The 15,070-nt window shown below is 43.1% G+C and overlaps 1 protein-coding gene across 1 annotated transcript in view; it reads right to left on the bottom strand.

Moving 5' to 3' along the window:
* Positions 1-10,651: 10,651 nt before the first annotated feature.
* The window catches only part of LOC117936390 (transcription factor IIIB 90 kDa subunit-like), a 102,796-nt gene continuing 98,377 nt past the window's right edge, over positions 10,652-15,070 (bottom strand). The window contains exons 18-19 of the mRNA XM_034859356.1: positions 11,876-12,041; positions 10,652-10,712 (exon numbers count right to left, since the gene is read on the bottom strand). Of these exons, the coding sequence (XP_034715247.1) occupies positions 10,681-10,712; positions 11,876-12,041 (198 nt within the window). The 3' untranslated portion in view covers positions 10,652-10,680. The remainder of the gene's footprint in view (positions 10,713-11,875; positions 12,042-15,070) is intronic.

The following is a 15,070-nucleotide window of genomic DNA, read 5'->3' as shown; positions in this document are numbered from 1 at the left end:
TTTGTCAAACTGAGCAACTTGGGTTTTAGAGGCAGGGCATTGTGGGGGTCTGATCATGTTTGGCACATCCATTGGCTGTCCTTCCAGACAGAGATTTTCAATGAGATACAGTACATTGTATCTGTGCTGACGTGTAAGTCCACTTAAGAGCTTCTACACTGGCACAAGCTACTGCATGTACGAGCCAATGTATGAGTTTATTGTCAAGCCAGAGGGTTTGTCTCGTAGCAACGTATAGTCAACAATGCACCACAGTGCGTTGAACTTCTGTTCTGTCATGTTGCATCATCATCTGGCAACAGGTACCCATTCAGGTTCCAAACACCTGAAGCTGTGCTGGTTTGATGTTGACGCCGCTGGACCCAGCAACAGATGGACCATCTTATACTTTCTGGAGAGCGAATTTCTAAGACTCTACAAAGCTAATCAGGATATTGTCAAACTTTGGGTTGCTAAGCAACAAGGATGATGAATCATACCTCGAGCCCCTTAGGGGCTCTGATGGGTGACACTTGTGTTGGAGTAGAACTAAGCATCTCTCTGATCGGGACCAAACCAAAAGTTGGAGGAGAAGAAATGAGAAGAGAAGAGAAGGGAAGATCTCCATCATGCTGCCTCTAATCAGGCACCAGGTGTTAAACCTGCTCTGCAGTCAGACCCCTCTCTGCCTGCCTTTGTCTTCCTCTTCCTCTTTCAATCTCACTCAGGATCGCTCGCCCACCACCTATTATTGTCTCTCACACACACAAACACACACACGTCTGTCCTGTCCTAGAGACACAGAACTGCAAAAAACAAAATGTAAAACCTAAACATACAGTTTGTGCAAGAGAAACATGCTGACCTTCATCGACAACAAACAGACAGAGACAGAGAGACGGACACACACACAGTCATCTGTCCTGGAGACACAGAAATAACTGCAAAAACAAAATGTAAAACTTAAACATACAGTTTTTGCGAGAGAAACACATGCAGACATTCATCTACAACATAGAAACAGACAGAGGGACAGACAGACAGACAGACACACACACACACACACACACACACACACACACACAGGTGGGGTGCAGCGCAGCTCCCACCCTGTAATTAAATTCTGTCTCCCACCTGTGTAACAGAAGCAGATCTGACTCTAGGTAATTACAGGGCTGCAATGGAACAAAACAACAGAGCACACACACCTGCCTCAAAGCAACACCATGGGGCCACCATATATACACACACACACACACACACACACACACAATAGGGGACTTGCGTCATACTGCTGTGTTTCCCATCAGGGTCTCGCTGTAAATCTGTTGCCTGTCATGTGTTTCAGCATCCTGCTGCTCTTTCAAAGTGATGTCCTGATACTCCATTTATACTCTGTTCATCATATTCAGATTAAATCCAGATTCATTTGTGCACCACATAATATATTTTTCAATTAACCCAATGACAAAATGTGCCCTAACGCACTCCAACTACTCTCCAGGTTCCAAAAACAACAACACAAAGACAGACAAGTTAAAGAGTGGGAAAATAAAGGAGACTAAATAAAATGAGACAAAAGAACATTCAATCGTGCTACAAAAAGACCAACAACCAACCAGCAACTAACACAAACACGAGGATGAACACAGGCTAAAGTAGACCAATGTGTGTGACTACCATTTGCAACTACTGTAATCTTGAAAGGGTTACAGTGTAAAATACACAGCTTGGAGCAATAGAAGTAATAATACCTTTTAAACCTGTTAATTGTTCCATGGAGCCGGGAATGGCGTCACACCTGAGTTGAATGCGTACTATTTACGAGTCTAACTTTTTTTTGTGGGTGTTAGCAATACCAGTTGATACCAACGCATTTTGTTGTCATGCAACCATTTCATCCAATGTACCAAAGGCACATTCTGTTTATGATCTCACATCATTTAAAAAAACTGAGAAAACACGTTTTCATGTGTGGTCGCCACATACTGTATGGTCTCATTTATATTATTTATTGATTATTATAGTGTGCACTTCTATTGTAGGTGGTGGGCGTGTTCATCGATAACCTATTTGGAACACTTTCTGTTGACCTCCGCACTAATGCACTTATTTCGACTCACAAAGTAACTTTACATTTGATAAATCATTGCAGTACACTCGAGTGCAAACAGTGTATGTGTGTGTCTCTGTGTTTTTGTCCCTCGCAGCAGCTCTTTGTTGGACTGCTTACAGACGTAACATACTGGTTGAACGTCTCTGAAGACTGTACATTGTGTTTGAGTCATGCACATACGTGTGTCCGTGCGTCCGTGTGTGTGTGCGCGCGCGCACCTGGCATCTTCTGGGAAAGATTAACACATGGCTGTCATGGGAGTTGTCTCCACAGATGGGGCTTCACTTATTCCTTAATGAATTCAATTACAGAGCTGGGACCATACATCAGAACAGAGCTCTGAGCGGAGCACCAAAACTCATCTGTCGCCGCAGAGAAACCATTTAGAGCTTCTTGCTCCTCCTCCGCTCGTTTACTGCGTCCCACACCCGGCCAAAAAACATCCAGGATTTATGTCTGCGAATGGGGGGGGACAACAGGAGCTTGGGGCTCGGGTCTCGGCGGTGGCGGGTTCAGCCCGTCTGTGGAGCCGAGAGGCTGAACGGCTCCACAGCCAAGACTAATTCCTTCATTTTCTACGCCGTTCACACCGATTTGGTTCAGCTTTCTCTCTCTGTGGCACTCAGCGGTGAGGGTCACACTGGGGCATTTTCCCAGCTACACATCTGAGGAGATGCAAACATTGTCTACAGTGGCAGGCGCCACTTCCACTTTATGGGTCTGTTTTTTCTAACCACTGCCTATTCTCACTCAGATCCAACTGCCCAGCTGACATATTGTCACACTAAATTACCAAACAAACTGTACAAACCGCTGCTCTGAGCAGCAGTAACTCACGGTTGCTTCCAGTTAATATTAAAAACTTAAGGACACATGAGGTAAATCCAACACTGCATCAGACTGGGACATGAGCCCTGACCCGGGTTAGAACAGAAACTCTTTTTACAGCTCCATTAAAACCCAGTCACCCTAATAGGCCTTATTGACCTCAGCAGTGCTCTGTTCAGTATTTAGAGGCCTGTCAACTGCCTTGACTTCGACTTTCCTTAAAAAAACAGAACCAACATTTTTGTCGCGTGACCAGATGAGAATGGTTAAAATTCGGGAATTTCAAAACTCCACACAACAATGATTTATTATTTTTATTCAGAAGTTCAACTGTTTTTCATGTAAACCCTAAAATACAGATAAATAAATCATTCAAATCATGAACTCAGGTGTCATTAATAAACAAATAATGTAGTTGTTAGCATGCATACTGATGTCCGTTTTCAGTCCATAGTCTGTTTTCAGTCTTTAGTCTGTTTTCAGTCTCAGTCTGTCTATTTTCAGTCTATAGTCTGTTTTCAGTCTATAGTTTGTCTGTTTGTGTGTTCTACTTGTTTTCTACTTTTTTTTTTGTTGCTTTTATTGTAGAAAACAACTGCTGCTGTAATAAGGGAATTTCCCCACTGTAGGATGAAGTATTATCTAATGTAATCTAATTCATTGGGTCCCGAGACAGCAGCCTGAGGTTCATGTGATATCCTATGAAAACTTCTGCAAACCAATGTGTATGATATCCTACGAAATGATGGTGTAGATCACATCACAGTAGAGTTCAGAGGTCTTTACAGTTAAATTAAGCTGAGAAAAGGTGAGTGTAAGTCGGGTACAGAGCACCGCGAGGCCACTGGCATTTCAGCGTCCGTTACAGTTAAGTTTAGCCAACAAAAGCTGATCCTTATGTTACGTTTAGACAAGATGATAAAAAAAGATGGTTGAAACAGCAGTACAGCAGTCCATGACCCAGCGGCCGCGGGGAGTTTGGGTCCGACCCACTGCCCCCCCTTTCATGTCTAAAGCTGTCCTGTTACAAATAAAGACCTAAAAATGAAAAATCAATCAGCTTTTAAGAGCCAACCAAAAAAAACACCAGTACCGTTAAGTAGTACTTGAGGGACACAAATTCCCGTTTCCTGTGAAAGTCCTGTGTTTTCCCGAGGACATGAACTCTCCTCCTCCGGCTTAAAGACCTTTTGTTCTGGGACCCAAACCTTTACCCCGACCCGATCCCTACGCAGACCCCAGCCTTGTTATACAGCAGCAGTCACCGTGCTGCTCACAGTAATATTCATCGGATCAGCCTGTACTTTTAGACCTGATGTTTTGACCTTCAGAAGCGCCCACTGGACCATTGTTACACCCCCCCCTCCCCTCCATCTACCTGTCAGGAGCCTTCATCCTGATGACGGCACAGAACACAGCACCGAGGGCAACATGAATACCTCCATGTGTTTATTACACAATGGATGCCATTGCCGACAGGGAAGGGAAGGTTAGCAAGGATCCTGACTACAAGACTGAAAAAGAATCCCTCAAAGCTAAGGTCCCGGGAAATAATTGGGGTGAGGAAGGCATCCGGGGAGGGAGGCTGTGGTGTTTGGGGAGGGATGCGGCTCGGGGCGGGGTGAGTTTGATTTGCTGATGCAGTAAAAACGCAGTGCAGAGTAGAAAGAGGGGGAGGAGAGGGAGGCAGGGTGGGATTATTAGGAAAATGAGTCTGGCAAGAAATGAGGCAGCCTGGTCCAGGCCTGGGAAAAGAAAAGTGTGTGTGTGTGTTCCTGTACTTCTGTCTTTGTGAGGACCAGTTTCCGCTTTAGACCTTGAGAGGGCGGACACTTGTGGAAAGCAAGGGCATTTTTAGAAGTGCAGAGAATGATGAAAAATGAGGACACTTTCATGCATCAGCATATCAAACTCCCCGCAAAGTGAGGAAAGAAGAATGGGCGAAAAGCAAGAACGTCTTTAAAAAGGGAGGACAGTTTATCAATCCTCACTTCTTCAAAGGGTCAGAGGTTAACCATGTAGTGAGGATGATTACAGGTCAGGGGCGAGGCAACGCATTAAGAGATGGGTCCTCACTAGTACGGAAAAACAAACATGCGAGGGAGGTGGATTCACCCAGCAAAGGTGCCTTTGAGTCTCTCTCTCTCTCACACACACACACACACACACACACACACACACACACCCTCCCTCCCTCCCTGGGGCGACGTTAGCGCTGAGGCTAAACTGCAGCTTTCAGAGAGGGAGGGAATACAAGATGGGGGGAGGACAAGGGGAGGAGAGTTAGTGCTGGGGCAGGAGAAGAGTTCAGGATGGATGTTAGTAGAGATACGGGGGACAAAACAGAAAAGAGTAGAAAAAACAATAGAAGGATGTTGGGAAGAAAAGAGAAAAGTTGTTTGAATGAAGGGAAATACAGACGGAAGTAAGGAAGGAAAGGGGGAAGCTGGATAGAAATCAAAGTTAGGATAAATTATGGGAGGGGAAAGTAGAGTCAAAGTCAAGAGTCAAAAGACATAGAAGGACTACAAGATGGAGGGATGCTGGGAAAAGAAAAGTTGGATGTAAAGCAACACATGAGACAAAGGTGAAGGAGGTGGTAGACAAGCATGGAAGGAAAGAAAGAAAGACAAGAAAAAACACCTCAGGAAAGAAAACAGCTTTTACTTTGTTCTCTGTAGTGACGGAAACAGGAGGAGAAGAAGGGAAGTTAAAGGGAAGGAGGAAGAGAAGGACTCGCTTCTCTTTTAAACCTTTCCTTAGAGTCACGCTTGAAGCCGTAAAAAAAAAAAAAGAAAAGAAAATCTGGCTCAGCTAAAAAAAAAAAAAAATCAGCTTGCATAAAAAGGAGATTTTACAGAGGTCACAAACACTGCAACCCCCCCCCCCCCCGGCTGCACTGGAAAGGTTACTGTTTAAGTTTGGAGTCGGATGAAGGTTAAGTTTCAGTGAAACTTTTGAGTATATTGAGGGGGGTACATTTAGCCCTGGGGGGGGGGGGGGGGGGCTCAGAAAGCTGACCCGACAGCATAATCACAAAGCATCATAAACCATGAAATTATTCCCTGGGTTAGGAGGAGACTCAACCTGAACGGGGCAGCAGTGGAGGGTCACGCGGAGTGTAAATTCACTGATTTCTCATATCTCTCTGCTCCAAAGGCCCGAAGCGGCGGCGTGTTCCAAGTCGGGTTCAGATGTTGGCGGGTATGAAGGATTGGTTATTCCCAGAGACAGCCCCAGGCTTACACGTGACATTTGCACGCCGACTAATAATCTGTTAAGACTTATTTAGCCGCACTTCAAATGAACCGGTCATGGTTAATGGTAATTAAATCTTGGCATTTCGTACTTTAATAACTATTTTTACTGAGGAAATATTAAAAGATGAGCCTCAGTTAGACTGTTATTTAGTAAACTGTCTTCACCCTTTTACCCATTTTTTCCCCGCTTGGACCATTAAACTTTAGATCATCTTATTCCAAAAGCATATATACTGCTAAATGTAGATAATTAACCAGCTATAGAATATAGGTGTTAATGTTGGGGTTTTAAAGTATTACAGCTTGAATCTGCAGCTGTCCAAACTACAGACAATCTCTTCATAAACTGGATTACTTCTCTCACTTGTACATCCCAAAGACATCTTGATGAACTTAATTTACTCTTGTGACTTTGACTCCTTATGGTAGTTTCTGTGAGACAGATAGAATTAATCTGATATTTTTGGGATGGTTCTCAAAAGTCTGCACCAAGAGACTATAGTCCCATACAATAGCATAATTGGCTTTAACAAAGAAACAAAGGTCAGATTGACACGGACTCATGCGTCTATGGCTGATGCTGGAACACTTTTTGGATCACGATTTGCCCCAACAAGACAATTCATTGCAGGTAAAGGCTCAGTATACGTCACGTGATGTAAATGCCTCCTCAGTTTCAGATTTCCTCCCACTCCGAAGAGTGACTCACTTTTCTATAGAATCTTTCCACACATACCCGGAGACACCTAATATCTCTGGAAACAACAATACCTTCAGAAAACTTTAACGCCGGGCAGGTGTTAAGTGATCCAGCATTACCAGTGAAATGTGTCTCATCTGATCAAAAGCATCTCGGATGATGGCAGAGGGTGTCGGGTCACGCCAAGACCCGCTGCTGTAGTCTGTCATGAAGAGAGTTCAGGACGAGTTTAATTCTACACAGAGATGATGAAACAGAGGCCAAAAGATAATTACAAACTGTGTGTGTGAGACAGACACCCAGGGGATTTATAAAATTTAAAAAACTGCCCCCCAAGAAAGTGGAAAGAAAGTTGATACAACCTGGTGAATTGACATAAACACACCAGTTGCGCACAAGATGACATTAATAAAGTCAAGAAACAACGTGGAGAAACTAAATAGTAAAATGAGATACTTTTGACACAGGAATCTGTCCTCGGCGAGGAGGACAGCTGTGTTTCTGTCCAAGTCAAACCTCTGAGACGGTGTGTAGGCACTGAGGGTAAACCACGACGTCGCCAGTTCAAGTTGGCATGTCTTTGCACATCCAACAGCGTCCGTCTAATAAAGGCACACAGTGCTCAAAATATACTTGAAAAAATAAAAGTCAAGTAAGTTAAAGTTAAAGTCAACTGGAGATCTAATTCATAGTCAGTCTCATATCGGCAGACCGTCCTCCACAGCGCTGCGGAGGAGGGTCTGGCTTGTCCACAGCATTCTGGGATGGGAGAAAATGTGCTCTGGTTTATTGGCATTTCTTTAAACCAATCCCAATCAGCAATAAACGCCGGACAGAGCCATGGTGCCTCTTCTAAATTGTCTCAGGAAGGAACTTGTTTTGGTGGAACATGTGTACGTTCAGAAGTAGTTTTAGTGGTCAACAGAGAACTCAGATTGAACAGATAGTCTAGCTAGCTGTCTGGATTTACCCTGCAGAGATCTGAGGACCAGGTAACCATAGTCCTCAGAAATCCAGAGGTTAGAACACCAACACAAAGGAAGAGGAAGTCATGAATCGTCGTGAACATAGACTAGTCAAGTACCAGTGACGTCTGCAGTGAGGGTCAGACACGACATGTCCCAAGTCTTCCTAGGCAAAGTGCAAGTCATATGACAGTCTGTCAGGTCTTGAAGGGATGTGTCAGATGTTTGCTCTGTGTGGCTGTATGAGTTGCTTCTCCATAGTCAGTGTGTTAGATCCAGTGGATGATGGTCGACCCTCCCCCAGGTTGGAGAAGCAGGCAGGAGTACCGACATGGAAGATAAACAACGTCCCGCTGTGGACGGGGGCAGCAGATAAACACATTTAGACATCTAAAAACATCTCTATATGATTAAGTGGATGCTAAATGTATGGTAGTTTTAGGGCTCCACGTTGCTGTCAGACAGTCCTTTACATTGGGGAACTGAAGCCGTGATCTCTGACTAACTACCCGATGGAGGCAGCGGTAGAGCACCAACTCGTGTTCTGAGGTAAAATGCCTGTTTTTGTCACAAGAGTCTGGTGGCTTCAAAGACAGCAGAGATAATGGCTTCAGAAAATAAGCTACCGTTACAAAAACAACTGTTGTTGAGCGGATAGGTATGTCAACATAATGGAGTGAGCATGAAGTAATGAGACATTTTTAGACGGTTACACATTTCCCCCAAAAAACAAGGATACAAGCAATTTTTTTTCCAACTGTTTAGTGAAATCTTTACTGTAGCAGCAAATGCACACAACAATGTAGCATCCTGACTTGTAGCAGCAACAGAGCATAATCAAGGTGACTCATTAAATATTGTTGTGTGGACACAGTGTAAAGGCCACAATCATTTAAACCTCCCAAGTATTAGTTTTCAACACAAAAATCATAAAATCTTAAATACAAAATAGATCTGTTCTCTTATCGGGTTCCCTTTCTCGTTTGTAAAATATAACATTGTAGAGAATGTATGTACATCCTGGCTTTAAAGCCTCTTTGGACAATGAAGAATAATAAACATAAAATCAAATGACAATCTCATAAATTAATCATAGAGAATCTATTCCATCAAAAAAAAAGAAAAGAAAAGCCTGAGCCCAATTTATGGCAACCTAAAAACCAATCAAACCATCTAATTGCTAATTCAAACTTGATCTGAAATCAACATATTTTTGGATTTATTAACATCTCAGCAAACATTGGCACACAACCTGGGATTGCTTAAATTGTTCAAAAGGCAACATTATTGTAAGACAGCATGTATCGGCCCACTAATCACCTAAGGCTTTAATAAATATTGATCTGCGCGTGAGGTTGATTGATCTTACGCTACCTGATTGTTAGATGCTTGTTTTTAATTACATGTCACTGTTGAGACAGTATAAAATACTAGCTTTGTGACATGATCAGGAAGCACTGTAGTAAATATTTGAGTGTTATGAAGGCAAAGTGTAAGTCCAAGGATATGTTCTGCATTTTGTTTGACCCTCTCTTTGCTACATTAGACCAACAAAACCACAGTGAGACAAGGTTTGACCCAGAGGAGATACAGTTGTTTAAATAAAAAGTGCTCCACAGAAAACACTGATATGGTATTTTGCAGGACAAAAGACATCTAGCTTCAATGGATAGTTCAGATCTTATTCAGTGTGGCTGTATGAGTTACATCTCCATAGTCAGTGTGTTAGATCCAGTAGATGATGGTCGGCCCTCCCCCAGTGGGGAGAAGCAGGCAGGAGTACCAACATGGAAGATAAGCAACGTCCTGATGTGGACGGGGGCAGCAGATAAACACATTTAGACATCTAAAAACATCTCTTTCTGTTTAAGTGGACGCTATATTTAGAATAATTTTAATATATGTATATATATATTTTTACCTTGCTGTCAGACAACCCTTTACGATGGGAAACTGAAGCCGTTATCTCTCTTTCTTTGAAGCTTCCAGACTCTTTAGACAAAAACAATAATTTGTGTCAATGTGTGACTTTGGTGTTTTTAGAGAGAGTTAGTTCAGATTCACACGTTGAACACTAACTAAACAATGGAGGCAGCGGTAGAGCAGCAACCTGTGTTCTGTGAGGTAAAATGCCTGAAAGTACTCTAAATATAGCGTCCACTTAAACAGATAGAGATGTTTTTAGATGTCTAAATGTGTTTATCTGCTTCCCCCGTCCACATCAGGACGTTGCTTATCTTCCATGTCGGTACTCCTGCCAGCTGCACCCCCAACTACTGGATCTAACACACCGACTATGGAGAAGTAACTCATACAGCATACAACATCTGAACTATCCCTTTAAGACAAGGCTTTTTTTTTTTTTGACATCATAAAACTATTGGTTCAGCAGCATTTAAATGACTATATTTGTGTCAATGAGGTCCTAAAATATAGTAATTTCAATGCTGTTGAATCAACAGTTACATGCAGTCTAGTCATCCAAAGGTTTAGCCCTTTTTTTATGTTTTAAGGTCTGAAGTGTGAATCTACAACCCAATGCTCACGGAAGTGTTTCCTACATTTGATTTTGCAGTATTACCTCTACAGGCGCCTGTGGCCCACACTAATTAATGTACCTGTATCCCTTTATTTTCACTTCACCATCTTTGTCAGCATCCACGTAGTGCGTCCTCCCAGTTCAATCCAGGCGAGATGCCAAATGAGACAAGTAGTGGGAGGTTTCCAGCTTTTGTTTTCTTGCACACACGACCACCAACCTGTAGCCGTTGTGTGTCCCTGGTAGTAAACATTTGATACACTTTAATAACCCAGCGAAGACCACCGCTAGAATCAATCTTCGTAATCGCCATCACTTCCATATTCTGCAAGATGGGACACAGAGGGACGGATTAGATACATGTCTTTTACCATTAGATCTGATGTTTTTGGATCGGTATTACCACTGCATGTTGCATTACATCGCTGTTGTAAATGTACGGCGAGAGATGCTTTAAGAGAAACACTTTGATTTCAAATGACAGCTCCCATGTGTGACTGAGTGGAACTGCACGTACTTGATAAAGAAAAAGTAAACATGCTCACTTTTCACAGAATTAAAAGAAAAGTAAAGTCCACAGAGACGCTGTGTGTTGTGATGGAAGAGCACCAACAGGTCAGACTAGTACAATGTAAAAAAGTGTCACTTGGCTCTCTGCAGGAGAAACAATCCATCAGCGGAGTGACAGATTCTGGTCTAATCTCCAGTGCCGGCGGGCGTCCGTCCCGCTCAGCTGTCTTAAAGTCTCTACCAGCTCCAGAGGTGCAGGTCTGAGGCTGGCCCTGACCTCGCTGGGGAGGGGGCAGGAGTACAAACAAAGAGTTCCCCTACAGGAATCAACTAAGTAGCTCAGGCCTTTGTTTTTTCTTTTTTTCTTTTTTTTAGGGGTTAGGGGCCTCAACTTTTAACAACCGGAGACGTAAATTGAAGAAATGTAATCTTACCGAGGGCTCATTAAAACATAGCAGGAGTCTGAGTCCAAACAGAGCCATGACCCACAGACGCACATTCATGACCCACAGACGCACATTCATTAAAAGAGTCATTCAGACTGTTTCACAATCCAGGCACTCGCAGTCCCACGGAGAAGTGACAAAGCGGTCTGCCACCGCTCGGGTCAACTAGACTCAAATGTGCAAATCATGTCTCTCGGCAGACTTGTTTTCTTTACATTCAAGAATATAAAGTCTACATAGTTAAATAGAAAGTTCAGGGTTTCTCCTGACTGCTGTGCAGCAGTCTTCCTGATTATGTTTTAAGAAACAAAACAATTGCAAACTTATGTAAATGAACTGAAAAATTAATTAATCAAAAACAATTACACAATAACAATAGATAGATGATTATGTTATTAGGTGCTTGTTGCTGCCTCTATAGCCAATTACGCTTTTTCATTGCCTAATTGTGTAATTAGTGTCAAACCAGAAGATGTCTCAATTTATGCCAATAAACGAGTGATGGGACAGACCACGCCGGGTTTAAACTGACCGTTGCTGCCCAGCAGCTCCATGGCGCTGACACAAGCCTCCTCTTCCTCCTCCTCCTCCTCCTCAGCAGCTGCATCGTCGTAGACCACGGGGCCGCTCTCCACCACCACCAACGCCCCGCTGGCGGGGGCTCCCGCTGCCACCGGCAGGGGGTTGGGGTTGGCAATCTGGGCAAACAGGAAATATTGGTTGGTCGGTAGCAGACGTGCGTCGGAGTATTTTTTAATATTTTCCTCTGCGTGACACACGGGTTTCCCGGGGGAAATCTAAGCTAGATCTGGTTTCATATGCCCCACTTCCTTTAAAATGATAAAAATAATAAACCGTAGTATGGCAGTGATGTGTGTGGGGAGCTTTGGGGCAAGCAAAGGAGAGATTTCATCCGCAGTAGCATCCCCTGTACATGTAACTGAATACGGCATCACTTTTATCATTCCACATTATTTTATTATCTCATTTAGGATTCTACTTAAAATTCTGCCGTCGACAGTTTCCTGTGAATTGTACAAAAGGGTCAGAAGTTAAGCAGAGATCCTCGGGGGGGAAATACCCTTCAGAGTTCATGAAAAGCCTGTGAAATTAAAAATGAAGGGCAAAAATGTAATTAGAGGGCTTTTTTTTGCATTTCACCCTTTTCAGATTGTCTTGGCTGGGCTCTAAAATGTTTACACATGAATATGACCACTTTCCCCCGTGGGCATGCGCAAGGGATTCAAACAGCCTGTAACCAGGAGAGTCCTTCCAGATGCATGCTGGGAGACAAAAACGGATTTTTGATCAGAAAACAAGCCGCCTGAAGCAGAAGGAAATGTTGGCACCAGAAAGAGAAAATAAATAACGGGTGTAATAAAAAGCCGGAGGACAGGGAGGGGACTATTTTCCAGCATTGAACACAGTGATAACACAAAAGTCACAGTTAAACTGAGAGTGTGAATGTTTCAGATTTAACTTCATTTTCTCACAAAAGGACAACAGTTCCACCAAGTAAACACTAAAAACGGTTAAATAAAATGGCCGCTTACAACGGTTCTTTTTGTTAGTTTGGGGTCAGTCACTCAGGGTAGTTCTGGTTAACCAGTGACAGTTAACTGCTTGGAAGTAGCCACCGTAACCGGAGCTGTCCATAGTGCAACAATACTACAGGCTATGGTTTGATCATCAGTTCTAATAATCTCAAATACTATATCCGTGAGCCTCAGTCACTGTTGCTATGGAGAAGAAGCCAGTCAGAGGCCTGGGTAAGAATGCTTCATCTGATCAGAATGATCCAGAATCTTCAAGTGAAAGGACTTAGACGGTTGAAATGAAAACTACAGTTTATTACATCTGGGGTATTATTTTGGTAGCTCTGGCCATCAGTTCTTCGGGTTATGGTAACATTGTACTCCCCTGAGAACTGCTGCTCTGGGAACACGGTGACATTGCCAAAATAGGTCCACCTTTAATTGCATGTCAAAGTAACAGTGAATGCAGCTTTAACTGTTGGATGTTGGATGTTGGATGTTTGCGACACACACCTTGGTCATTATTTTTCCATTTGTTGGAGCATTTGTTATAGCTTGAAAATAAATTTGGCTAACCCAGAGGTTTGTTGACAACCTGTCCGATGGTCTGACTGCTCGTAGTTCATCACGTTTCTTCTAGTTTAAGCGACGCCACTATGTTCCCAGACCTCAGCAATAAACTTGAGTTCAATGTTATTATTGGCTATATTTTTAAATACACAATTGTTTATCTTTTGCACTGATGACTCAACGAGGAGTGTTTCATGTCCAAATCCTCTACACCTGGTAGCCAATCAGAAATGACTTTCGTACATAGCCATTGAACTTAACTGCGGCAGCACCAAATCAAGTCCATGAAGTCCTGTTGCACATGATGACGAGTGATTCAATACGGTGTGTTTTTAAAGCGGTGCTGCTGACGGAAAACACTCAGATCTCGTTCTGGAAAACTACTTCAATCTGAGCTGTGTTTGTTTTCCCAGGAAAGACAGGCATGCACGGTGTGGAGGATTTCATTTCTACCCAAGAAACTAATAAAATATCTAAAACCAGACTTTCCCTTTGCTTTTCTGTGTAAATGCTGCAGTTCTTTCTGCAGAGGACACCCATCATCTTTAGTTTTTTTCCACAGCGACTAAAAGGAGAACCTGCATGTTATCACTTTCCTTTCAGCCAGGGCTAATTATAACGCTGGAAGAGAAGCAGTTGGAGGGCCCACAGTGTGACCGAGAGACATTTCTGTTCTCCTCAGCAACAGGCTCTTAAAGTCTCTGCTGGGGCCCTTCCTCTCTGCCATCTCTCTCTCCAATTTCCCTCCTTCCTTTCCTCCCACCTTTCTTTTATTTCTTGCTTCCTCTAGTTTGGCTCTCGTTTTTCTACCCACATCCTTCCTCACTTCATCCTTCTCTCTCCTTCCTTTGTTCCTTTGCACATTGATTCTTGTTTTGGCTCCTTCTGCTTTTTATATTCTCAGATTTTGATTTTGCTAAACAATATGACCATTAAAAATATCCACTGCAAAATCCCAGTGCTTTCCTTTCCCCTCTGCGGATCCCTGCTGACTCTAACCTCGCCAGGCTCCCCATCACAGGAACTGGACCCGCTGGTGAACACAAGCAACAATGCAAAAAAAAAAATAATAATAATAATTTTAAAAAGACCGCATAGCAGCATAAACACGGTGTTCCAGACTAATTAGGAGGTGAGAGCTGTTAAATGGGTCAGGATGAACGGTCTGGAAAAGGAGATAAAGCTGGGGAGAAGGGCCAGAAAAATGATTTGTATTGCTATTAGACACTACTGTTCACATGAGATAATGTTGCACTATTAACATTGTGTCACATGTTAGAAGCAGAGACTCAACCTGGTGTCTTTCCACTGAGTCTCAGTGCTTTCATGAGGGAACAAAACAGCTCGCAAGGGGTGAGAAGGCAACTCCGACCAACTACAGGAAACAAGCACTCAGAGGGTTTTATGGGTGTGAGGATGCTGACATCTGATCGCCTGCAGTTACTCATGCATGGAACAACTGGCAGAACTAAATCAACGGAGAGCAAACCACAGTATGGATTAATGCCATGTCTCCAAGTGTTTTAAATGGCATCACAACCAGGAAGTATACAGTGGGTACGGAAAGTATTCAGACCCCTTTAAATTTTTCACTCTTTGTTTCATTGCAGCCTTTTTCCAAA

Source organism: Etheostoma cragini, chromosome 20 (genome assembly GCF_013103735.1).
Source record: "Etheostoma cragini isolate CJK2018 chromosome 20, CSU_Ecrag_1.0, whole genome shotgun sequence".
Lineage (NCBI taxonomy): Eukaryota > Metazoa > Chordata > Actinopteri > Perciformes > Percidae > Etheostoma > Etheostoma cragini.
This window is presented reverse-complemented; position numbering and strand designations above follow the sequence as displayed.